Source organism: Streptopelia decaocto, assembly GCF_964273445.1.
Source record: "Streptopelia decaocto genome assembly, chromosome: 7".
Lineage (NCBI taxonomy): Eukaryota > Metazoa > Chordata > Aves > Columbiformes > Columbidae > Streptopelia > Streptopelia decaocto.
The window spans coordinates 50,963,603-50,989,396 of NC_138661.1; the positions used below are offsets into that span (position 1 = coordinate 50,963,603).

At 39.0% G+C, this 25,794-nt stretch overlaps 1 protein-coding gene across 1 annotated transcript in view; it reads left to right on the forward strand.

Annotated features, from left to right (window-relative positions):
• Positions 1-2,942: 2,942 nt before the first annotated feature.
• Positions 2,943-25,794, forward strand: part of LOC309442516 (mucin-5B) — a gene marked incomplete at its 5' end in the record, with an annotated part of 46,881 nt that continues 24,029 nt past the window's right edge. Inside the window, 20 exons of the mRNA XM_082058401.1 lie at positions 2,943-3,024; positions 4,718-4,973; positions 6,431-6,545; positions 7,870-7,957; positions 9,988-10,121; positions 10,519-10,744; positions 11,539-11,664; positions 12,411-12,528; positions 13,778-13,916; positions 14,484-14,585; positions 15,544-15,613; positions 15,870-16,007; positions 16,724-16,888; positions 17,752-17,846; positions 19,498-19,624; positions 21,833-22,085; positions 23,096-23,148; positions 23,522-23,622; positions 23,905-24,056; positions 25,289-25,427. Coding sequence (XP_081914527.1) covers positions 2,943-3,024; positions 4,718-4,973; positions 6,431-6,545; positions 7,870-7,957; positions 9,988-10,121; positions 10,519-10,744; positions 11,539-11,664; positions 12,411-12,528; positions 13,778-13,916; positions 14,484-14,585; positions 15,544-15,613; positions 15,870-16,007; positions 16,724-16,888; positions 17,752-17,846; positions 19,498-19,624; positions 21,833-22,085; positions 23,096-23,148; positions 23,522-23,622; positions 23,905-24,056; positions 25,289-25,427 — 2,679 coding nt within the window. The remainder of the gene's footprint in view (positions 3,025-4,717; positions 4,974-6,430; positions 6,546-7,869; positions 7,958-9,987; positions 10,122-10,518; positions 10,745-11,538; positions 11,665-12,410; positions 12,529-13,777; positions 13,917-14,483; positions 14,586-15,543; positions 15,614-15,869; positions 16,008-16,723; positions 16,889-17,751; positions 17,847-19,497; positions 19,625-21,832; positions 22,086-23,095; positions 23,149-23,521; positions 23,623-23,904; positions 24,057-25,288; positions 25,428-25,794) is intronic.

The following is a 25,794-nucleotide window of genomic DNA, read 5'->3' on the forward strand; positions in this document are numbered from 1 at the left end:
CAGTCTGAATTTCCTTCTGAAAAGCTTCCATGTGTTTCTTCTGAAAACATCTGATTTGTCACAAACAAAAACTTCATTTGAATGAGAATATTCTTTCCCTGTCAGTAGCCCTGAAATCATTGCAGGGGATTGAAGCATCCAGTGATTTCTAAGGAATATAGCCAGCATTCTCTGCGGAGAAGTCAGAAGCAGAAGATTTGGTTAGTCATTGACAGGAACTCTGCTCACCAAGAAATGGCAAAGGAATGGCAAAAATGACAGAGCAGACAAGCAGAGGTAAGAAAATGGCTAGGTACAGAGCAAGAGGACTGGGTTTTCTGTTTCTCTGCTTAGCAAGAGATGTGTTCCTGCTTTTCTCAGGGGAGGATCCCAGATGACTGGTATTACTTTCTCTCTTGAGTGGATGGTGGTTCAATGAATTGTTTTATTCTGTCTGTTCCTTGGACACAGTTTTAACATGTGCTGTTCATGCTCTTTCCAGGCTCCTAAGTGCTAAGAGGGTCTTACAGAGGGAAATCATGCCTTAGCTCATCCCTCGGGCCCACCCTGGCATGCCCCTGAACCACCCCACGTGTAGAAGACAAAGGGATGGAAGTTGCATTGGTCAGCCTCACCATGTCTTTGTCATCTAAGAACTAGTGCAGCCTGAAGGGTATTTTTGACAAGCAGTTCGTATGTTGTTCCTGCTGCTTTTACACTGCCCACCAGGAATAAAGGGATTTTTTTCTAGGGTCAGCAATCATACTCCTAGAGTCCTATTCTTTCTGCTCTCATACAAATATGAATCATACAGGTTCCTTGATTGCCTGTGTGGGAATGGGAAAGGGAGAGGACCATGATTTTTTTTATAAAATGGACTGTATCTCAGTGGAGTTCTGCATTTGAATTTTGACACTAGCCTTGATATAGAAAATTAATAGATTTCATCTTACCATCTTTATCCTCAAGTAAGTTTTCCTTGACAGTGTCTTTTTCTCCTGGGCTTCACAGCTCTTCCCCACACCTGCCATAAACACTGTTCTGTGGCCTGAACAAGAAATCAATTTGAAAGCTGCCATGGGAATCTGCTGAATTTGAGTGTTACCATCGCACTGTATTCAATTCCAGATCATCCTCATATCTACCACATCATAATCTCGTGATTTGGTTTATCTACTAGACATTCTGCTGGTTTACTTTGTAACTACTTGGGTGGAGATCAGCAGGGAAGATGTCATTAAAAGGAAAAGCAGGAAGAAACCTATTACTTCCACCACTGGTGCCATAAAGTCTGTCAGTTCTGTATTCCAGCCAAAATGGCAGGGCTTCAAGAACAGACTTTACCTTCCAATAAGTGCCCTGCCTCAAGTGCAACTGACAATGGAATTAATGGGGCAAGGACAGTGGGAAAGGGGTAACGTGAACTCATGTTTCATGTACTGCACAATGCTCTCACCAGCTAATAAGGGATTTTCTTAAGAGCAACAGCAGCAGCAAATCTTCGTCTGGCAGACATTTACACCTGCAATTCTGTAAGCCACTTAGTAAGCAGATTGTAGCTGTGTATGGGGAACAGCTGAAAGAAGCAGCTGGCCAGCTTTAGGACACTTAACTTTGTAAATGCCAGAAAGCTTGGTAAAGCAACAAGCATGAGGCAAGTCTCAAGGACCAGCTTACTTGTCTGCCAATCAGATAAAACAGCATGCGTATTACCCAGTGAGTGCATTAACAGGCTACATAAGGGCTTGCAACAAGGGTGAAACATAATTTCACTTTTAACTGTATTTGTGTCCACTTACTACTGACAATTATTCCGGTGTTAGTGTATTCTCAAAAGAGCATGGAGCTGTTGAATGTGTGAGAATGTCTGTTACCCAGGTTTGATTTGCTGTGATTAGGTGAGAGGCTTCCTCTGTGTCAGAGGCAGTTCCCCTATGACATGGATAAGGTAAAGCAATGCTAGGTCAGCTTGTGCCAATAGAGCAAGTAAATCTCTAAAAGAGACCCTAAAATTACTGACATCAAACACCTGTGACAGGATATCTACAAACTGTCCTAGAGTGGAATGTAACTCAGCTCATGCCTGAGACTGCTGCATTTTTTATGGGTATGTGATAGCGTACTAAAGCAGTCTGATAACACTAAGGGACCCTTCTGCTGCACTGTAATTTAGAAGGCAAAGGAAAGAACTGTGGTATTCATTTTGGTGAAACTTTGGCACTGCTCCCTCATGCCATTTGAAGAAAACAGCACCTCTGTGCATATAAAAAATAAGTTAACTTCCCATGTCTGACTGGTGCAATTAAATCCCATTAGTGCAGTAGAAGTGAGCAGTTTGCACTGTGTGGACTAATGTCGTTCCTGGTCTGTTGAAGCAGTAAATCTTTGGCTTTTTTGGTAAGATATTTTGGATACACTTCTTAAAGGATGTTACCCTCTTGCCAAAAGTTTTTGCTCTAAATAAATCATAAATTATGTCTGACCTTACACATTTTTTTCGCTCAAATATTTGGAAGTCACCATCAAGCTAGCAGAGGCAACAAACACTTTTTCTTGAGCTGGGGGACTATGTTGATGTGAAGCTAGAGAAAAGCTCTGGAAGAGGCCAATGATTGCTTGTTACTAAACAGATGTTATGAAAAAGAAAAACTGTTGTTGCCAAAGAAAAAGCAACACTGCATGGGTGAGGGGGAACACCAATATATATATATATATATATATAAAATGTACAGCTCTCTGTCTCCACATAAAGCAAGAAAGAACTGGATACCTTTCTTGTATGAAAGACAGGAGGTTGCTGGGTGCTGGACAGAAACAGAAAACTGAATGAAGCTCCACCTTTCAGGGACCCTGCCATCAATGTTTTGTTCTCATGCCAAATGCCTGGACTATAAAAATCTGCCTATAGGCCAAGAAAAAAACACTTCCCTGGAAGGATATTCAAGTGACTGCTTCATGGCAAGATGGAAATAAAAAAGGGAAGGTCGTTTTGGATCTTCTGCCTCATTTGGAGTTGTTGCCAGGGCAAAGAACCAGTTCAGATAGGTAAGAAAATATCTAATTCTCAGATTATTTGCTCACATATTGCTCTCCATACGTGACAACTAGAGCTGTAAAATGAAAATGTGTAAAATCTTTATGTAAGAGCTGTAGGCATGTCAGATACTGTTTAACTTTATACATTTTAATCCTTAATGTCAACCATTTAAGCATTTTACTCTTTTTTCTTTCACTACTAGGTAGTTTATCAACTGGTTTATGTCCTAAGTGACTAATCTTAAAGGGGAGACTCTGTGGATGCAGTTTTCATCATTAAAAAAAAAAAAAAAGTTGGCATTCTTTTCAACACATTTCACATATATTTTTTACAGAAGTATGTCACCATAATGCCTGCTAGGCCTGATTGAACAGTATGAAATATTGCATTAGGTGTAATGACATTTTTTGTGGTCTGCTGCACTGTTACCTCTTGGTTTGGTTTTGAATGTCTTACACTTTTCTCAGTTGCTTAACACACAAACAATGTGACAGTTATTGCTGTCTTAGAAGTTCTAGCAACTCCACTTCCAAGAATAATCAAACTTTCCCATTTCCCCTCATTATTGTGTAGAAAAGTGCTAAATTACCCTACTCCACTTTAGTGCAGCAAAAACCTAGGGCAAATTAGAGTCCCTTTAAAAAGCTGTTTCTGAAGGACTTCTTGGAACTCCAGTTTGTGTTGCACATTTCTAACATCAAGATCTGAATTTTTCAGTGTTTCCATGCTTGTTCTTAGGCAGGAATATTTAATCATATTTCAGAGTTCACTGAGTATATTAATGACTATTTTAATTTGATCTATGATGCATGTTGCTATGTTGATTTTCCTAAATGTGCTGCATAAACAATACAAAGAAATTTACCCAATTTCATTTGTGATTCTTTCAGATGAGTCTAGCAGAAAAACTAAAAACCTTTTGTAGCAAACATATCTTATTTAGTTCAAAGTGATTGATATTGGCTTTGCACAGCTCAGTGGTATGAAAACTATTTTCTGAAGTGATGTCTTATATGCACTTATTGTATCAATACCTTTGACATCGTTACAACTCAGAGGTCCAAGACACAAGTTTTGTTTGAGATGAAAAACAAGTAGCTCTGAGCTGACTGCTGAAGCTGGTGGCAGACTCAACTGCTAAGATCAGCAGTTGCCATTTTGCTGTAGAGTCATGCTACCTGTGGTATCTCCTGGAAGGGACTCAATTCAAGACTTTGGACCAAATTCTTGTCTGTGTTAAGCAGCAGAATTTCAGAAGTAGAAATGAGATTTAGGCAGCCAGGATGGGATTCCCCTTACTTCACTTTAGCTATCTACATTGTAGATGTATCTACAGTGTAAACGTTGATAAGTGCCATCCACATTGGCACCCCTCAGCAACATTTGTAGACAATGGAGAGAAACATGCAATCTCAGAGCATCTCCTTCCTTGGTAGATGTGTAAGGAAGCGTAATGGCTTCCGCTTCTCATTATAAACTGCAAATGAGCCTGGACTCATCTTCTCATGTTGGAGGTATCACTGTCATGGAATTCAAAAGTTCAACAAGATGAAACTCTTTCCCACAAGCTAGTATCTTCAAGGGCTTAATATTTTTTGCCTTTGAAAAACTCTCCTTTAATGCTTTCAAGAACAACAACAAAAAAGCAAAGCACCTTATGTGGGGGGAATTTCTAAACTCCAGTCCTATGACTTTCTTTAGTCCAGGTCTCTGCTGTCCGTAGGAGTGAATGTGCCACCTGGGGCAATTTCCACTTTCATACATTTGACCATGTTAAGTTCACTTTTCCTGGAACCTGCACATACGTCTTCGCTTCACACTGCAATGACAGCTACCAGGACTTTAACATCCAGATCAGGCGCAGTAACAAAAATAGCTTCCTGATCTACTTCACTGTCACCATTGATGGAGTGATCTTGGAGGTGAAGGAGACAGGCATCACAGTGAATGGGAACAAGTGAGTAAAGACCATACTAGTGTTTCTTGTGCATCTGTTTTATCGCAATGTATTAGCAACAAGTGGCCTGTCTAGAAAGCGGTCCTGTTCTACAGAGGTTCAAATGGCTGTGTATGATATGTTCAAAATACTTTGAACAGGCTGTTGTGAAGAGTCTACCCCATAGCAGTGAAGGAGGCAAGAAATGTGTAAACTGCATCTCCCAGGGATCAACATGATAAAAAAAAGGCTAAAAAAAAAAAAAAAAGCGTAGGTTTCCTTGATGTTGCTATGTTTCATGAAGGAGATAAAATCAACACTTTATTTATAGAAGGTTTTGATTTTGTAGAAACTTTGCTTTTTTTTCTTAAAACATTATTTCTGTAGTACAAACCCTACTGATTTATGTTGCTGTCCAGGGATAGATGGTCTTTTTAGAAAAGATTTTATTTTTACATATAGATTAGTCTAGAAAATGGCACTGTTTCACAGATCAGAGCTTGTCTTGGGATATTCTTACACAAAAGACAGAAGTTTCAGAAGCCAAAATCCACGCCTTTAATTCCAATCTGAAACAAACCAGAGAGCAAACTACAAACAGAAGTGGAAAAACACTCCATAAGTAAAAAGTCATATGCAACAGCAGCTGAAAGTTGGGTACAATTTCAAGGGCAGGCCTCATGAGAAGCCCAGTGACCTGCTCTGAGCATATAGGTCTGAAGGGCCAAGGCAAGCTTTGACTCTGGGCAAAACCCTCACAATCTTGTTAGAGAGAAAATTGCAAGCATATGGGCTGTCTTGTCTTGACAGCCTTCTAGAAACAAGTAAATATAGAATAACATCACTCAATTGTAATTATAGTTGCAAAGCACAGATCTGTCTTCTAAATTAAAGGGGCAAGAAATATCCCATCTTCTAGGCATTTTATGATTTTCAAAGCTTTTCGGGGTTTGGGAAAATGAATGGTAATTGTCTTGGTGAGATGAAAAGTAATGTAGGTCTGAGTCACATCAGTACATCAGTAACAGAACAGACCTCTTTTCACACCTCTGTGAATCCCAAATGTCAAGGAAAGCCTTGGAAGGTTGATAAGAAGCCACAGTATCCTCATGTGGAAGGCTGTTTTCCCAGTATTGTGATCTTGCTCCTTAAAACCTTTTGGGTTACGTCATCAGGATACATAAACAAGCAGAGCTGCAGTGGTATCAGTCAAGTGGGTAATGTAGCATTGACACACTCATGACAAAAATACATTGTGTTGTGGATTAAGGTTGGTAAAAGGTCACAATGTACAAGGTGTCCATATCTAAATTTAATGCATTGTTTGGATAAAAACTGACCTTGAAAATTATGTCTCTGTGGGTTATTTAGTTCCCATTGGCTCTAGTTTTTCTTCCTATATCTCTGAGAGGTTTTAATCAGTGTTGTTTTTTTTTTTTTTTTCCAATGTAATCTGTTTTGTTCCCTTCAATTTCCAGGATCCCCATGCCCTTCAGCTTGAAGAGCATCCTGATTGAGGACACCTGTGCTTACTTCCAAGTCACTTCCAAGCTGGGCCTGACACTGAAGTGGAACTGGGCTGACACTCTCCTAGTATGAACAGCCAGTTAGTTGTTTTTCTTTTGGTGAACCTCATCAAAGATGTAAAGCAGAACTGGATGCAGGCTCCATGTTGTATGAGATCGTAGGGGGGGAGGTATCACTGTATCCATAAGCTGATAGGAATGTACCATACTAGGTAATAGTTTCATGGGCCAGGGGCATGAAGTCACAATCCCCAGGCATTCCCAAATGATTTTATGAAAAAAAAGGTGCCACTGTTAACCCTGGAGGTAGCGCCTCTCCGGTTATCTGTGTCCTCTATGGGGCACTGGCAGCAGCACAGCTAGTCCCTCCATCTCTGACTTGATAGTTACCCTCTGTCTCAATGCACATTTTGTGTAGGAAACTAACCTGTCTGGCCAGCTCAGATCTTGGCCTCTCTCATTCCAAAACCTTGGCATGTGGGATTTCCTCTCTATACATCCACCACAAAATAACCTCTTCTGCAGTGGTGTACTTGCACTTTAGGGTGTGAACACTCATCCTCCACAATCAGGACTGAGTTGAAAGAAATGAAAGCTGTATGTCATATTTTACAATTCAGAGAGACAGACAGAGGGTAGAAGGTGAATAGAGAAAAAAAAATCAGGAAGCAACTAGGTGGTATTCAAACCCAGATTTTAAAAAGTATTTGCTTCCCTTGTACTAATTAATACCTACACTATTACAGACTCCACCTGTAGAGTGGACCAAATTTTAGGGTGACACACTTGTAGGAAAAGCACTGCCTTTTTTTGGTGGACCTGGGTGACTCCGTGTAGGAGTGATTAGGTGCAATAGTGCTAACCTTGTTCTTTACTGTCCCCGAGTATGGGTAGAATAAGTCAATCTGGACAGACCCACCCCTAGAAATGCTGTGCAGTTTTCTATTTAGCCTATGGACTAGAAAAAGCTGTAGATATGGCTAAAAGCTGACCAGAAGCTGCTTCTTCACAGCATCCAGCATCAGAACACAGTTATCTGACCTGCCCAGAGTGGGGCTGTGGTACCTTGCAAGAGACATCGCATGTCTATACAGCAGCATCTCTATATTGGGAAACACTGGTTCAAGGATTAGTCCAGTGTTGAGCTTGCTTCAGTTATCTCTTTAGTAGGTAGGAATGACAATTGCTAGAGTATTATCTTTCCATTTAAATTCAACCTGTCCACAGGTAAGTTTTATGGAAGATCTGTGATGGAAAAGGAAGCTGCTGGAAATTAGTAATGAGCATTTCTGCTACTGTGTTTTTCAATTGTGAATCACTTTGTAACATGTACTGCTGATGTGGGGAAAAGCCTTTAAACTCTGGGTTTGCTCTTTGCTCTTGTTTTGTAGCTGGATGTGGAAGAAACATACAAAGAGAAAATATGTGGTCTGTGTGGGAACTATGATGGCAATGAGAAGAATGATTTGATTTTGGATGGTAGGCCATCAATACAGAATATTTATATAGAACAGAACTGTTAATATGTGACGTGAAACTTGACATCTGTTTCCTCTGAGCAGGATTTCAGGTTTCCTGGCAGACCTAGTGAAATACACAAACATTTCCATATACAGGAGATGTATTTTAAGAGGTTTTGGAATGATTTGGGCTCCTCTACTGTTCACAAGTTTGCAAGAGTATTAAACCTTTTGGACCCAAATTAGTTGCCTGGCTATCATGCAGCAACGTTGACAGGTTTCCCACTGAAACTAGCAAACTTTAAGGAATTTGTAGTATCAAACGAGGCACAAGTGCATTTTATGCCCTATCATTTTCACCATTTTACAGCTGGGTATCAAGTGGAATTATTCTTACCTCTATAATGACATGAAAGCATCATCACTAAGTCAGAGAGTTTTCACTGAGCATCTTTACAGAAACCATTGTGCCATCCACTGACACCTTCAGATATTGCAGTGAACTGGAAAGAGGCCAACACAGCTGATAGCTGAGGCTATAATCCTGTGGTATGAGCTGAAAGAAACTTGCATCTTGGAGTACGAGCTGCAGAACTGAAGCCAAAGACATAACATCATCCCTTCATGTAATACCTGGGCTTCTTAAATCACCATAAAAATGTTATCATCTACCTTACCCATTCAGAAAGAATCCTGGGATTTTATTTAAAATAGCACTTGTAGTGACAGATTTGGGGTTTGCTTTCATATTAAGCTTTTTGGATGCATCTGTGCCATGTTTCTGCCCCTTAATTCACAAATGCAATAGGAAAAAACTAAAGCTGGCTCAAATTTTTCAGAAGAAACAGTTTGCTACTCAGAAGCATTACTCTAAGGAAAACAGGCTCCTCTTTTATGCATCTGATTCCACAGATAACAGGTTCCCACACCTGGGGAACAGGTGGTCTCTCATATCCCTCCTTTGGGCTCTGAACACATCCTGCCTGCCCAGGTTAAGATCCACTGCACCTAAAGGACCAAAATGTCTTCTCACTTTCAGACACTTTTCTCTTTGGGAAAAAAAAAAATATCAGGATGAAAAATACCATTTCTGAATGGAGCAGGTTTTCTTGAAACTTTATTCTTCATATTCTTGAATGTCAATTAGATCCTTGCCAAATCACATTTCAGAGAGCTCAGGGCTTTAGAAGGGCTTCTGTTTCAGAAAGATTTGTGGTAAAGCAAGTGAAAACAACACTTTTGTGGAAGTCATTCTATCAAGCCCCCACTTAGTTAAGGTACAGAGTCATTATTGGAGAGTAGACCTGGTCAGAAATCTATTAAGCCTTAAACAAACAAACACAAACAAACAAAACCCTCAAACCCAAACAAACAAACAAAAAACCAAAACCAAACCCCAAACACCCCCCAAAAAAACAAACAAACAAACAAAACCAGAGAATGGTAATTTATGCACACACATTTCAAACTTTGTTAGAAAGATTTTTCACATCTAGGCTCAAAGTTCTGGTCATGCTTTGAGAAAATGCACTCTTCAAGCTAGTGTATTGGTTACATGCATATATTGTGTGCCTGTCTTCCTCCTGCTCCCTCTTCCCGCCTTCTCTAGCCTGTAAAAAGTAATAGATCTCCAGATTATTACAAATATAGGCATCTAAGGTTGTACTTTTGGGTGTGACAGAAGAAAGCAAACTAAGATTTGTGACCATTACACATGCAAATACAAAACTCTGCAAGATCAAATACACCCATAATGAAAAGAACTCTTTGGAAGTGATGAGGTACAACAGAAAGGTCAAGAGCCTCATGTGATTATAAATGCCCAGACTGACAGCAAGCCCTGATATAAGTGCGCCAGATTCCTGGCTCTAGCTCAACAGAACTTATATCAGGCTGTCATCCTCTATAATATGGATACTGTGGTTAAATCTGGGCATTTGGTGAAGAGCATACTGCCTTAGAGCCCAAAGACTAAGTGCATCTTTATAGCCCATTAACTGATCTTAAGAATTACAAGCAGTTACTCAAATGCGTGTGGGGATTTTGCAGGGTATAAAATGCATCCCAGGCAGTTTGGGAACTTCCACAAAGTAGAGGATCCATCAGAAAAGTGTGCTGATTTGAGTCCAGATGATCACACTGGAAGACACCCTAGGAGGGAAGACAATAGATGCAGTAAATATGTAAGTATGTGTGAACAAGAAGTATAAACCCTCCTGAATTACAGCCCTGAGGAGACTGTATTGAAACAAGTGTTAATTACAGAACATGCACTGAACTGGATTTTTCAGGAGTCTACCCATAAATCTGAGCAAAATGTTGATCTTAAAGCTGAAATAATATTCTATTATACTGTTAAATAAATAGATAGTGGGAAAATGCATAGTGGAATGACAGCTTCTAGTCCAAGAAAAGGGACCTCACGACAGAAGGTTAGACTGGATAATCTCCCAAGGCCCCTTCTAACCTGAATTATCTTGTGACTCTGAAACTGTGTCATCAAAAATTTGGATGCACATCCATAAACCCAGAAGTTGGGAAAATTTCAAGTATTGCTTTTCCTTCTCTTCTTTTTTACAGAAAAAAAAGTGTAAAAAACTTATGTCCCATTTTGGAAATTGCCCCAAAGTGGTTGCATTTGATGACTATGTGGAGACCTGTGCTGAGGATATGTGCCACTGTGCAGTTAATTCTTCTCACTCTGATTTGGTTTCCAGCTGCATATGCAGCACTTTAAACCAGTACTCTCGAGACTGCGTCCTCAGGAAGGGGGACCCTGGAGAATGGAGAACCAAAGAACTTTGCTGTAAGTAACTACTGCTCTGGAGATTTCTTTCAGGTTACATATACACACATGTTTCAATCCTAGCAGAACAAAGCTAGGAGCTCTGTTACCTACCATTAATCAGTCTGTGGTAGTACTTTGACAGAAATATTTTTAATGGAAAAGCTTCTACAAATTTAACTTGATTTTTGACCCTTAAATTAGAACTGTATCTTAATATTGTCCCTCTTTTCCTTATGGCTAAGTTTTCTCCCGTTCTTTTTTGAATTTTACCATGCACAGTTAACTCATAAATAGTCTTGTTTAAAATGTTGACATCTAGTCAGAAGAAGTCACTGAGAAGTCTAGTGTTTGTCCTCTGCTTATCGTGTGCTTTCATACTCAGTAGTTGCAGCTACCGAGCAGGAAATCACTTTAAATCCAAGGAGGAAGGCTACAAGTAGATCTCCCAAATTGCTGGTGTGGATTGGGATAGAAAATTAATGCCAAAATGACTGATGCTTCAGGCAAAAATAAACTGTTATGACTCCATAAATGATTCTAGTGTCCTTTCCTTGTATCATGACCAGCCAAACTTGAGCTAGTAAAATAACATGAAATAACTCATATTTCCCAAAAGTACAGTTTTCTCCAAAGAGTAAGAAGTAAAAGGACCCCTAAAATAAATTTTTAAGCAAACATGGCACATCTGGATAGAAAGTTTTGCAAACAAGATATGGGGGAAAGGAAGATGAAGGCATTGGGTAATGATACAATGATTTGAGAGTTCTTGTAAATATGTCATTAACATACCCCACTTTAATTTGGTCTTGTAGATCGGGAATGTCCAAACAACATGGAGTACATGGAATGTGGAAATTCCTGTGCTGACACATGTGCTGACCCGGAACGGAGCAAGATTTGTAAAGCCCCGTGTACAGATGGCTGTTTCTGTCCTTCTGGTAAGGCAGTTCACTTCTTCCAATGGATCACAAATATCAAGGGCAAAAGGTGTCCCCTTTCAGTTAGAGGAATTTTTTTTTCTTTAACATTTTACACTAAAACCAATGAATAAAGTGTTTCTTCTAGCGTAATTTAACAATTTTCTTATTGGAAGAACTAGATCTCTAAAGATTCAAGATCTAGACACTGGAGGAGGGAAGGGCAAGATTTCTAAGTACTAGACAGAAAAAAAAATGGTACCAATGTGGAAAGAGGAGACGTGGTCTCTAGACAGTGAGAGTGCAGCTGAAGATGTCTGGTGAACTGTCTCCCTGTTACAAGGCTAGATCTTGCTGTGGCTTAAGTCACACGTAATATAAATGTATTTCCAGGTATGTGCATGTGTAAGTTTACACATTAAGTAGAGGCTAAGATGAAGGTCTGATTTCTGTTAGACTCACTATTAGAAAAGGATGGAAACTGGCTCACAATGTTGTAGTCTGGCACTTGATAATCCTGCTCACAGTAAAAATTCCAGTAACATGCAGAGTTATTCCTTGGGTTTTGCATTGCTTTCATTTGAGCTCTAGTAAGAAATGTTTCCCATCCATTAACACCTGAAATGGCCTGGTGTGGTGTTTTCCTTATATCTCACTCTTTTACAGAAATGCTGAATAATCCAGAGTTTTTTCCTTACTCTAATCTACCTTGATGGTGTTTCCCAGACTCATCAAAGGAATATTAACTAGCCAATGTGTCTGAACAGGAACTATCCTGGATGACCTCGGTGGCAAAAAATGCATCCCCAGAGACAGCTGCCCCTGTATGTTTCAAGGCAAAGTCTATGCATCTGGAGGGACTTATTCCACTCCCTGCCAAAACTGGTACTGTTGTGAAATTGATTGTATTAACAAGACAGAAGCATTTATTTCAGAGCATTGATGAGTTGCATTCTTGTTATTTTCTCCTTTTTTTTTTTCTTTTCTTTTTTTTTTTTTTTTTTAACTGTTCCTAACACTCGTTTTAAATAATAATGCAAAACCTGGGTCTGATTTTCAACAGTATAGGAAAACGTAGACGTAGTCCTCAGCCTCACAATGGTTACCACCTCACTTGGAATTGCCAGCAAAAACTGAGATCAAGATTTCAGAATGCAGAAAAATGAGACTCTTCACTGGTTAGTTCAGAGGCACTGGCCACTAAAGTTAGGCAAGGAGTCATACCATGTTAATGAGTTACATTTCCAACCACCTCTAGATCTGCCAAAGGCTCCTTCAAGGCCTAAACCTCAGAAGTCTTGATCTTTGAGAATGACTTGATTTAGAAAATACACTGTAGCTTGAACACATCTCCACTCTGCACCAGTGAAAGGTGATAAGACTTCAGGTATATTATTCTCAACACAGTTTTATTTCTTACTCTGACATTGATCTAGTTAATTAACAGTTGTATGTGTTATTTGAGCTCCTGTGACACAGCATCATTTCTGGACCACAGGCCTAACCTTTACTATAGGGAGGAATGAAATACACTGTAGCATATGGTGGGGTAAGTCAGATGTTTTGTTTACAGCTTTGGATTGAATATTTCCTGCATTTTGAGCAAATACTCCTCAAACTTGATGGCCTCTGGGTGGTTCCCATCTAGCTACATCCTCACTTACTCCTCACGACGTCTGAGCTAATGTAGCTGGGCTGTTCTCCTGTGGCACAGCTCTAAGAATTGTAACTGCTCATTATCTTGGGTCTTCCACTATTAGTTTTTTAAATGCTGCATCAAGACCTTGCTGAACAGTTCCATCAGTAGCATAATATGTTGCAAGGTCCTGCTTGAAGAGGTTATTTCTTTCTTTAAATAGTCAAATAAACAATTTAGACCCTGAAAACCATTTCTTACTTGACCAGCTCAGTGTACCTCTGAAGGAGCTAGTTCAAAGCCCAGTACAGTTAACTTTTTGCACTTCAAGGGCGTAATATAAAATCTTCCTCCCACAGGGATTTAATAGGCAGTAAATAATGAGCTAAAAGGGCAAGGAGGGCACAATCTATGCAGGTTCAGATATAGTTGTTATCTCATCTTTTCTCCTTTAGAGTTGTATTTATTGTAACTGCTCTATTTTTGGGTTTTGTACAGTACTTGCAAAGGAGGCCACTGGAGCTGTATCTCTCTGCCCTGTTCTGGAAGTTGTAATATAGATGGAGGATTCCATATAACAACATTTGATAATAAGAGATTCAATTTTCATGGCAACTGCCATTATGTGTTAGCTAAGGTATGAACAATCTCCCATTTTACTCCTAAATCTCTTGAGCAGTATGAGACATATGCTGTGCTAGAGCCTCAATCCAGCAAAGCATTTCAAAACATGCTCAGCCTTAAATGCCATAAATTTTCCTATTTGCAATGGATTGCAAGTCAATTGCTTGATGCTCAGCATCAAAGTTTTGCAACTTCAACATGATTTTTTTTTTTTTAATGAGTTAATTTTCTTATTGGATGTATTAGTGTAGATTTAAGCATTTATACTGAAGTTTTCTTCTTGTATGACTGTCAAAAGAAAGTGGACAAGCAAAACATCCTGCAAAAAGATTGAATTCCACAAGATTGTCTGCAAATACACAATTCACGGAGGTTGACAGCAAGGAAGCAGAGTGCAGAGGAAAGGCAGTGAACAGTATTGATTTCAGTAATGAAATAAAACAGTTTGCAGTTGGAGATTAAATGCTTCAGTTCTTTCATTATTCCATTTTAGCCTTTCAGAGACACCATTTTTCCCTTCTAGCTCCCTTCCTGTAACATGCTAACAATGTCTGCACTTCTCTTTGTCACATCTTTTCAGAATACTGATGACACATTTGTGGTGATTGGAGAGATCATCCAATGTGGAACATCAAAGACAATGACTTGTTTAAAGAACGTACTAGTCACACTAGGAAAAACTGTAAGTAACTTACTTTAATTAGTGACACATAATACGTCACACTAATTTAGGTTCAAAGATGGGATTTCTTTAACACTGTGGACTCATTTTGATCTGTTGCAGTCCTGAGACTGTAAGATTAATACCAGCAGACGGTGTGGTGCATGCGTTTATTGCTTTTGTTATAGGAGAGTTATTTCCTTTCCAATTCTTTTCAATTCTGGTTTTGCCATTTCTTTAGAGATGGATGGCTAAAAATTATCCTTGTTGTCTTTCCCTTTCTTTTTCATGACTTCAAAGTTTTTCACTTGTTTCTTTTTGAAAGATTGAGATTTCTACAAGAAAAGTTCCCCTTCTTTTTACAACAGTTCTGAGTCCTGGGGCTTTTCATAGTGCAATGAGTGAAGTAGCAGAATTTTCCAAACAGAGGCCAGAGGCTTCTCCTACTGAAGATCATATCATGATTCAAACTGAATTCAGTGGAAGCTGAGTTTGGGCTGCTATTTATGCACTACTAAAGTTATACAGATTTATTCTGCTCACCTGGTATTTAACTGGTTCAGCTGAGGATCTCCAAAGGACAGGTCAGCCTACCTAAGGTATACAGTGTTCTTCTGGAGTATCCTGTCTCCCTCCATTGGCTACTGAGGGAGTTTGAGTCAGATAGCTTTCATTTTGGGTATGCTACATTTCCAATGAGGTGGATCCAAACTTACATGTAATATCTCACATGAAGTTCTCTAAAAGATAACTAACCTCTTAGACAAATGATTAGGTATGTGCGAGCACTCAGACAAAGGGGTTTTCATTGTTATGGCATAGAGATTTGGTCTGCATTACTGTATGGCATCCAGACACCGAGTGGTCATGTTTTGAAGACACTGTTTCTTAATGCTTAAAGAAGCTTGTGAGGTTACCGTTGTCTCATGTCAAATGCATGCACTACTGTGGGCTTTTTCTTTATTCTGTTTCCCTACAGACTATAAAAATATGCTCCTGTGGAAATATCTACATGAACAATTTCATTGTGAAGCTGCCAGTAAGTAAAGGTAAATGTCTTCATTCGCATCTTTCTCAGACTAGCCTACATCTGGTTACAGAGGGATTCCTGATCCGTTCTCTGAAAAAAATACGATTGTGCCCATTGTTAGGTCTTTTGACTAAGGTGGATACTAGGTCTGGGATTCCTTGGGAATTCCTGTGTTACACTGGATGCACTGGTAAACAGAAGCTCCTGTTTACTCAGTTTCATAAAGATTTGCAGGTGCATGCATTTTTTCTCTTTTTTTTTTTTTTGTTCTTTAGATGGCATCACCATCTTCAGGCCCTCTACATTTTTCATCAAAATCTTGAGCTCAACTGGAGTACGGATTCGAGTGCAAATGAAACCTGTAATGCAGCTCTCCATAACAGTGGATCATTCTTATCAGAATCGCACATCTGGTAGGACACATCCCGCTCTTTCAGTTTGCTCTTGAACTGAGATATAGCTGCTTGTCTGTCACTTTAAGTGAACAAATTATTTGATCTTACATTGTGTCTGGTATGTCAGAACTCCTGGTTAAATCTATATCCCTCTTGAAACAAAGTGTTCAGTAAACCCTTCAATTTGCTGAAGAAAATTAGACAATCTCTGTGATATTTAGTATGTACAGGTCTTTTAGACTCTATCTTTAAAAGCAGGCCCTGGTCAGAGACTTGCAAGATGCAGGCTATGTCCTTGGTTTTGCCACCAGCCTTCTGTTTACATCATTTAAGCTTTTTGTGCTTCGGTTTCTTGTCTGTGTAAAGGGATTACATCATCTCTCTCTGGTCTGTTTTGTTTTGCTTTTGCAATTTCCTTTGCTTATAAGCCTTTGGGGAAGTTGCCTTTACTGAAGTTGTGTTTACTGACGTGCATTTAAGCAGCCTCCAGTCTGTGCTATCATTAAATGCTACTGTAAGGTATAAAAATAATAATTATACTCTAAAGACAAGGTCCTGCCTGATTTGCGGTAACATCAGTAAGTTTCTGATGGAAAATGGGCTTCTCTCAGGCAAAGTCCATTATAGAGCTAAGACTGATCAGCTGGAAGCTATTCCCTTTTCTACTTATGTAGTGATATCTTCTCTTATTTTGCTCCTTTTTTTTTTTTTTTTTTCCCTGCCACCCACACAAGGTCTTTGTGGCAATTTCAATAACATCCAAACTGATGACTTCAGAACAGCCACTGGAGCTGTGGAAGATTCAGCTTCTGCTTTTGGTAACTCATGGAAAACTAGAGCCAGCTGTTTTGATGTTGAGGACAGCTTTGAAGATCCTTGTTCAAACAGTGTGGATAAAGGTAGCAGGCTTTTCATCCCTGGATTATCAGTGCTAAATAATTTTCATATGACAAATAACCAAAAAAGCTTTAGAAATTTCATAAACATCAAAAGCCACTGACTTTGAGGCTATTACTAAAGACAACACATTAGGTTTTGCAGGTCTTTAAGGTAACATCTTTGCTTTTAGAAAAAAAAGACTGCACTGGTGGAGTAAGAGCCAGTTCTTCACTGATGACTTGAAAAGCACACACAGCATCAATGAGAACAATTTAGGTTTAAGGCAGAGTATACTCAGTCGTTAATGTTTGGGCAAGATCTTCATCCAATCTAGGCTGGTACAGCTGTGCTGAAGTCAAAATGAATAAGATATCAACAGTCTTGACTTCAGCAAGCATTGTACTGTATTAGATGCCCTGTCTGGTTTCTCACTTTGACTGGGTTTGGATATATTTATAGGATTCAGACTGTACTCTTTGAGGTATTGCAACATGTAATTAAAGCTGCAGCTCATAATCACACAGTTCACTGATTATTACATGCTTGATGTTATTGCTGGACCATAAGGAATAGCCTGACTGTAAAGAATTAGGAAAGTTTGATGGAAAACAAGGAGAATGGGTAGTTTTTGCAGATGTTCTGCAAATCCAGCCGCAGTAATAATGTTAGTACTTGGAAGGTGAAATTTTTCTTTTACGGAGATGGTTGGTCACTCATCCAACTATATTTATCATCTTGATATGTTAATGCCTCATATTTCCTTCCACCATTATCTGAACACTTCAGGGCATTCCAGTTCTGTGTGATACCTGATAAGAATATTGATTCAGGTAGTAATGTGGTTTAAGTGACTATGGACAATGATATTTTTTTCCCGCTTCAGAAAAATTTGCCCAGCACTGGTGTGCTCTTCTGTCTAGTACAAGCGATGTGTTTGCTGCCTGCCATTCTGTTGTAGACCCATCTGTGTACATCAAGGTAAGGCACTGGTCTAAATGGGTGGTTTAATCTAGTCCAGAGACTGATCTGCCATGAAGGTAGTCTGGCCTAGGGGAGTGAAATAGGTTACACTAATGCCTGTTTACAAAGAAGCTCACTGATGTCAGTGAGAAAAATAACAAAATGAGTGTTTACACAAGATACAATGGTTCTTTTTGGCTGCAGCCCTAAAAATATTCAGTGACTGCCATCACTGACAGTTCTGTTATATGATCCAGAAGGATAGGAAAAAAATGGGTTTAGAGTTTCAGAAGTCCGTTCTCTCTTTGAATATCCAAATCAATGTTTCTGTGTGAAATAGAACTGGGAGTTTTTTCAGCCCCATGGACTCCCTCTGACTATTTTCGAAATTCTCATCTAGAGAGAGAATATATCTGATGCTTAAATCATCTACATCCCATTTATTGCTGTAGAATCATGTTAATCTCCTTGTAGTTAGAATGCAAGAACCTTCCCATATGTATTCTTGGTGTACAGATCTATAATGCTGTTGAGGAAGTTGGCTGAGCTAGAGAGAGATGTTGCATTAATGTGAATAGTAAGGAGGTTTCTGCAAAAATATACAAAAATCATATCGGATGTGTGTGTGATACAACTTACTGAGAATACCTGAACCTGAAATTTTGCCTAAAATTTAATGTGTCTTCAGGTACCTTTAAAAATATGGCTTATCTTTTACCTCTTCCAAGTTTCTCTCAGAAAATATGTCTGCTTGAGAATTCATGTTAACTATAAGTAAAATAGGCATTAGTAAATTTCAGTTAAGGAAAAGTAATAACCAGTTTCTTATGGATATGTTTGTTACTCATGCTGATCTCATCAGATTTTAAACCACAATTCACGGAAGCATTTTCCATTACATCAGTTGTGACAGGATAAGTCACCATCTATGCAGTATGATCCTATTGGTCTTGAATGATTGGTTGTATCTGAGTTCTTCTGTCCAGCCACCCAGTTAAAAGAACTTGAGGTCTAAATCCCCTTTATACTTACCTAGCTAGTTATACTTACCTAGCTAGTTATACTTACCTAGCTACTTCTTTAGATGTCATTGCATATGATTCCCTATTAAAGCATCTTCTGTTATGCACCTGTCATTTAATTGGGTGTATCTTACCTACACAACAGATAGATACACAAGTGCCAGTCATCACTGTGCAATAATTTCAGTTCTGTGTATTTTCAGATGATATGTTTTGACATATCTGAGGTTGTACATCCTCATGGGAGGCTGGTATAGACATTTCTTAGTGCTTTAATAAACTATAAGTGCCCTTATAATTCTTATAATTCATCTGTTCATCAATGTTAGACATATCGTCTTTGCATATACATAGAATCACAGAATCATTTTGGTTGGAAGAGACCTTTAACATCATCAAGTCCAACCATTAATGTAACACTGCCAAGTCTACCTCTAAACCATGACTGTAATTGATTTCCTGTTCTTTAGGTTTGCATAGTATTTTATTAACATACATTTTCTCTTAGAGATATTACAAATCAAGTTTCATTGGTAATAATAGTTTTCAAAAAATACCTTGGTTGACTGTTTTTTATGTGATATCTATTTCCCTGTTTCTTCCATGAGCTGGTCATAATAATATCAATGTCTATTTCTCTCCCATAGAAATGTATGTATGACACCTGTAATGCTGAGAAGAGTGAAGTTGCACTGTGTAGTGTTCTCTCTACTTACTTCAGAGACTGTGCTGCAGCAGGCGTGTCCCTGAAGGGCTGGAGACAGGGCATCTGTGGTATGCATCCTAAAATACCTTGGGTAGGGATATAGGGAAACAGCTTCAGAGCCCACTTTGTGGCAGTCAGTATATTGTGTGCTTAGTCATCAAGTTAGTGGGTCTTTGAAAAATAGCATAAGCATATATTCTAAAAAAACCCTTCTGATGCCAAAATTAATTCATGTCCACTGCATAGTCCTTGTTTATTGAAAACATGCCAAAGTGAGACTGTTTTGCAGCATGGGTTACACTGAAATCTGTGGTCTCATGGCACAGTAGGTAATATTGACTCAGTACAGTAACCTTGGGAAAAATGTTAATGACTTAATCAGTACGATCATTTTAGGCCCTGTTTAAGAAGAAATGATCTTTTGGGAACATGGCTGTGATAAGATTGAAGGTTGAGCTATTCATGGGTGAAAGAATAAATGGGCCAGAACAGTCACTCTCAGCGGTCTGTCCCATTGCGGGGGCTTGAAAAGGTTCTTGCAGCTCCTGCAGCTGTGTCCAGTTGTGGCAGGCTGCAAGTGGCACCCAAGGCAGGTTATATCCCAAAAGGATGTGTACCTTGCTTTCAGTAGAGTGCATGAAATAAGTAAGGCCTACTTTCTAACTGTTGACAGGGCATGTATGTGATACAATCTTTAGTGGAATCATTACTTGAGTTACTGGTTACCCAGAAGACCATTGGGGTTAGTAGCCTCTACTATGTCATGGCACTGTTTTTTTAGCCCTCCTTGTGCAAGCTAGCTTGAAGCTATTTTACATATGCTCTTGTTCTCTGCAATCACGCTTCCAGTTGTGATGAATGTAGTGCAAGATTACGAATCTGTGACCATGAATACTAAAACCAAACAACCTTTTCCTTACCAGACCTTGTTTTACTGAAATTGATCTTTTTCTGCTCTGAAAAAATTAAGGGAGAGAGTAAACACGTTATTTTATTGAATTGATAGCTAACAGCCGAGACATCCATTCAGAGAAATTTGATATAAAGTCATGTCCAACATCTTTAATAATATCTTTTTTATTTAACCTAATTTGATTTACAAATACCAGTTGCTGCATCTTCATGGTACACCTGTAAAAATAGGAGAATATGACCTGTGTGATTTATACATGGGATATTGTGTCTGCTCCAGCTAAGAACAAGAAATGAACTGGTTTTTGTTGGTGGGAGTGGTGGTTTGAATGTGTACAAAAACCTAGCACACTAACTAATCTAAGAAAATGTGCTATGGCTGTGGACTGGAAAACCATACAGAGCTTTGTTTAAGCATGGAACCTACTGCTGGTACAGCAATAACATTGTTGCAAAGTTGATTAGCACAACTGCCCGTGAACAGCTCCCCTGTACATCCTAGTACACCTGAGTGTATCTGAAAAACAGCTGTGTGGTTAAATCTGAGGAACTGAGATAGAGGTCTGAGATTACTAGATCCCCAGTTCTCATTGAATTTCAGAGGAATCTGAATGTCAGGCTTTCTTGAAAACCACAGCCTTAATATGGGAGATATTTCCTGACAAAATTTGATGTCACCCCTATGGATCAGTACTGCAGATTTTATGGCAGAGTTTTAAAGGTGTTTCTTGGTAGCCTCTGAAAATTAACTAGGTTTTCACTGTCTTACAAGGTCAGCTGAGCTCTTTAGATTTTGGTATTTATCTGGTCCACCCAAAGGTCTTAGATACTGATGTTTCTTTTTTTCCCCAGAGGATGACAACAAGAGTTTTCATCAAGACATCTATGAGAATTCAAACATACTTTCTTTGATAGCATCCAATGATTAGCAGATTTTCTTGGCACTATCCATTTAACATCAAAACTTACCAATTAGCAAATATTCTCATTTTTGAAATTATTCCCAGCCAATGAAATCATTAGTAAAGGACAGAAAATTAATTTTTAACTGCAAAGGCAAATCAGAAGTTATTGGTTTCAGTCCTTGGCATAAGAGAGAAATGTAAATTGTACAAATTACAAAATTATACTGATTCCTGTATTCAATTAAGATACACCCTGCTGGGTATTTCACTAACCGGTGTCACATCATGAGTACTCTATGAGTGCTACATGAGTACATTTCGCCCAGAGCACTGAGAGATAAGGTCTTCTAGTTTGAAAAAAGTGCATTTATGGATTCTAGAGTGTGGAAAGCTGCACTAACAGCACGAGTGATAATTGCACAGAGAAGGACATACATCCATTTTATTTCTCTTGCAAAGATCCCTCTGAGGAGTGTCCTGAGACCATGGTTTATAACTATAGTGTGAAATACTGTAACCAGTCTTGCCGCTCGCTGGATGAACCTGATCCACTGTGTGAAGTTCAGATCGCTCCTATGGAAGGCTGTGGTTGCCCTGAAGGGACCTACCTCAGCGATGAGGAGGAATGTGTAACTCCAGATGACTGTCCCTGCTACTACAAAGGCAAGATTGTTCAGCCTGGCAACTCCTTCCAAGAGGACAAACTGATGTGGTAAGCTCCTCTGATGATGCAAACGCTGCATACCTGGGGGGCATAAGGGCTTGCTGGGGAAGTCTCTGCTCTAATCCCTAAATAGTGTCATTTTACCATAAGGAATAATGACAAATTTATCTTAGGTTATAACAAAAGAAATATTCCCCTGGCAGGATGCACAGCCACAGCAAAGAGTAACATCCCATATTCCCCAAAACAAGTGGGAGCAAGTTTTCTAGAAGACAGAGGACCTCAGAAAGAGTTCTTGGATTTGAAATGAAAAAGCAAAGTAAAAAACACCCTGCAGTACACCATCCTGCAGACTGTTTATAAATAAATAAATAAATTAATTAATTAATTAATTAAGTGATTTTAAAAAATGGTCCAGGAGAACTAAACAAAACAAGATGAAACAAAATCTCAAGTTTTAAACCGAGTTTCTTGAGAGAGAGAGAAAAAAATATATATATAAGTTTTTGGGAAAACACGAAAACCAACACAATTAATTCACATCTGAAGTGAAAAACAATTGCCACTTTCTTGTTTTCAACCAGTTCAGGGCAGCAATGCAAACAAATACCAGGGGAAGGCTGTTTTACTCAAACAAGTTATTTGTATCATTAGTTGTCTAAATACTCTCTCTCTCTCACTTCCAAATCCCATATGTTTTTCTGAGGAGGCTAGACTATTTTGCAAACATAGATTCATTTAGTAATTTGAGAGGTCTCTTATTTAAGAAACTGTTAGTCTCATCTCACAGAGTAGAAAATAGATGCTTAGGAAAAAAATGATTTAGGGAAAATACACAGTAAACCAGTGGCAGATGAAGGAAGAGTATTTAAGAGCTGTGTGTCTTAATCTTTCTGGAGATGGTAATTAATGTCTGCGAACCTGATGGTTGTACCAAATATTCATTTTGATAGGAATTTTTTATTTGTGTGACTAGTGAAGCTTTACAGTGCCTTTCTCTCTAGTGAGAGAGAAATGTGCAAAGAGCTGATGTGTTTCATTTTGTGGAATCTCTTTAGCAAATGCATTCAAGGAAGATTAGACTGCATTGGAGAAACTGTCCTGGTAAAAGGTGAGATTTTGTTAAATTATGGGATTATGGTGTCAGCTAGTATTTATAAAGTTTTTCTGTGTTATCTTTCCTTTCTGTAACATTTTAGTATTCTGCATATTTTTGCCTTCTTCCTGAAATGTGCTAGTTATTGATAATAGCTGTCTTTGCAGAAGTGTTACCAGACTTGCTGAATTCTGGAAAGATGAAGGTCTTTCCCAAAATTTAGAAGTTATCTGGCTTCTTCTAACCCAATGTTGGTGGGTAGGAGCAAAATCTAATAGAAACTGTAAAAGCTGCCCTCTGAAATGCTTTGTTCTGTTTTACAGTTGCTGATTGCATCCTTATTGCTTTCACTAAATTACCTTCCTAAAATGTTTTTGTCCTCCTATAGATTGCCCAGCTCCTATGTATTACTTCAATTGCAGCTCTGCAGGTCCCGGTGCAATTGGATCAGAGTGTCAGAAAAGTTGCAAGACACAGGACATGCACTGCGTAAGGACTAGCAGGAGCATGGGAAAATGTGATTGTGCATGTATGATTGTCCTTAACAAATGCTGATGGTAACATATTACAGTGTTCACAGACCAACTACTGATCAAACAGCAGCTATAGCTACCCACATAGCTGTGATGCTTATAGCTTGATTATTATGAACTTACAGTTATGGAACTTTAAAAAAATGCATAAGTTGGGCATCCAGAGCCAGCCTCTTCTGGTTCCCTGTACTTCCTATGCATTAACTAGTTGCCTTGTGTTGTATCTTTATACATGCAGTATGTCACAGAATGTGTTTCTGGCTGCATGTGTCCTGATGGGCTCGTATTGGATGGCAGTGGAGGATGTATTCCCAAAGACCAATGCCCATGTGTCCATGGAGGCCACTTTTATAAACCTGGGGAAACAATCAAAGTGGACTGTAACACATGGTATGTTATTCCAGGAGCCTTGTTTTATAACAAAGGCTGTTAAAATTGTCAGTGCATAGTGCATCTGTGGGGCATGATGTATTTTGAAGCCTTCCTCTTCATTGTTAGAGCCATCAGGCTTTAGTAAAGATAAAAGGAGAAACATTTCCTCTCTGCAACATGCTACATGAGCCTGCACTTGGGAAGAACAAGTACCAAGATCTTTTGCCAAACAATTTCCATCCTTTTCTGCAAACTGCAGAAAAGTTTGGAAGTGCTAGACTCATCCAAGTTGGTCTATGGCTGGTCATTCCACAAGGAGGAATTGAGTCTGTGTCTGTTGGTCACAGCTGAACCCCAGAAAATGATTGAATTTAGAGGAGGGAGGAATTGCAACAATCATCCAGTGGCTTGCAGTGTTTCTGGGTGCGCAGCTCTCAAATAAGATAAATGAATGCTCTAGTCGCTCCAATTACTGGCATAGCTCTACCATAGACTTCACTGTTACTACTGATTATGGGAGGAAAAATGCTTTGAATCCTTACTCATTATTTAGTGAAGATGAGACTGTATAGTCCTGCCAAGAAAATGCACAGAAAACAAGAGCCAGAAACACTTAGGTCTGATCACAGGCAACCAAGTTTAACATGTGAAGCGAAACTCTGATAAGCAGTTGTTGATATAACAGAGGCCATTAAGAGGTTTTATTGCAGTGAGGGCTTTGTATTCTTATGAGAACAGGGCACACATAGGAAAAAAATTGCAGTGTCAAGGGTATAACAACTAAAATTCTCTGTCTGTGGTCCCCAGGAACTGGAGGTAAAGTTTATCGGGGAAGACAAGGATAATGTTGGTTGACACCACTGTAGTCAGGAACAGAACTGGCCACATGGTACCTCACAGATTAATATTCAGAAATGATTGAAATACTCAGTCTTTCACCTTGAATTTACCTCCTAAATCCCCACTGTCTGCTACTTAATGATTTTAAACTTATTTGAAGGAAAAAATAGAATAAAAATAGACAAAGTTCTAATGTGCCTTGGTAGTAAACATGAACTTTCTGAGTAGTAAGCCATCTCGTAACATGGTCTTAGAACAGTTGAGAAGGTAAGCCCGGAAGAATGCGAGATGATGGCTTTCCTTGCAGTACTGCAAAAACCAAATCTTTGAATCCCTTTGCCTCTCTTTGATGTTAAGGAAAAAAACATGCTTTGTGCAGAGACTTTGATTCTTTGCATTTTTCCTCCCAGCACCTGTAACAAAAGGCAGTGGAATTGCACAGACAACCCCTGCAAGGGAACCTGCACTGTGTATGGAAATGGACATTACATGACCTTTGATGGGGAGAAGTTTGATTTCCTGGGAGATTGTGACTATATCCTAGCTCAGGTATACATTTTTTTTCATTTTCCTATCCATGTGCTTTTCACAGCTTCATTCTGAGTAGTGTCCATTCTGAGGAATTAAAGGGCTATCCCATGCAAAATAATTAACATTGATGAGCATAACCTATTCCCCTCCCCTTGTACCTAGAGAAGATATTGAGATTTTCCAAAAAAAACAATTAAACCTCAGAAGTGACACAAGAGGGCACTGTGTGATCCTAAACGGTTAATTCCGGGGTGGAACAGCCCTTTCCTAATTTAATTGCAGCATCTGCAAGGCAAAGGAATTGGTGTGTTGAAAAGCTAAGTGTTTCTCTCAGCCAATCAGGACTGACAATATTATTGTTGTGACAGAGGATGCAGAGGTTAGC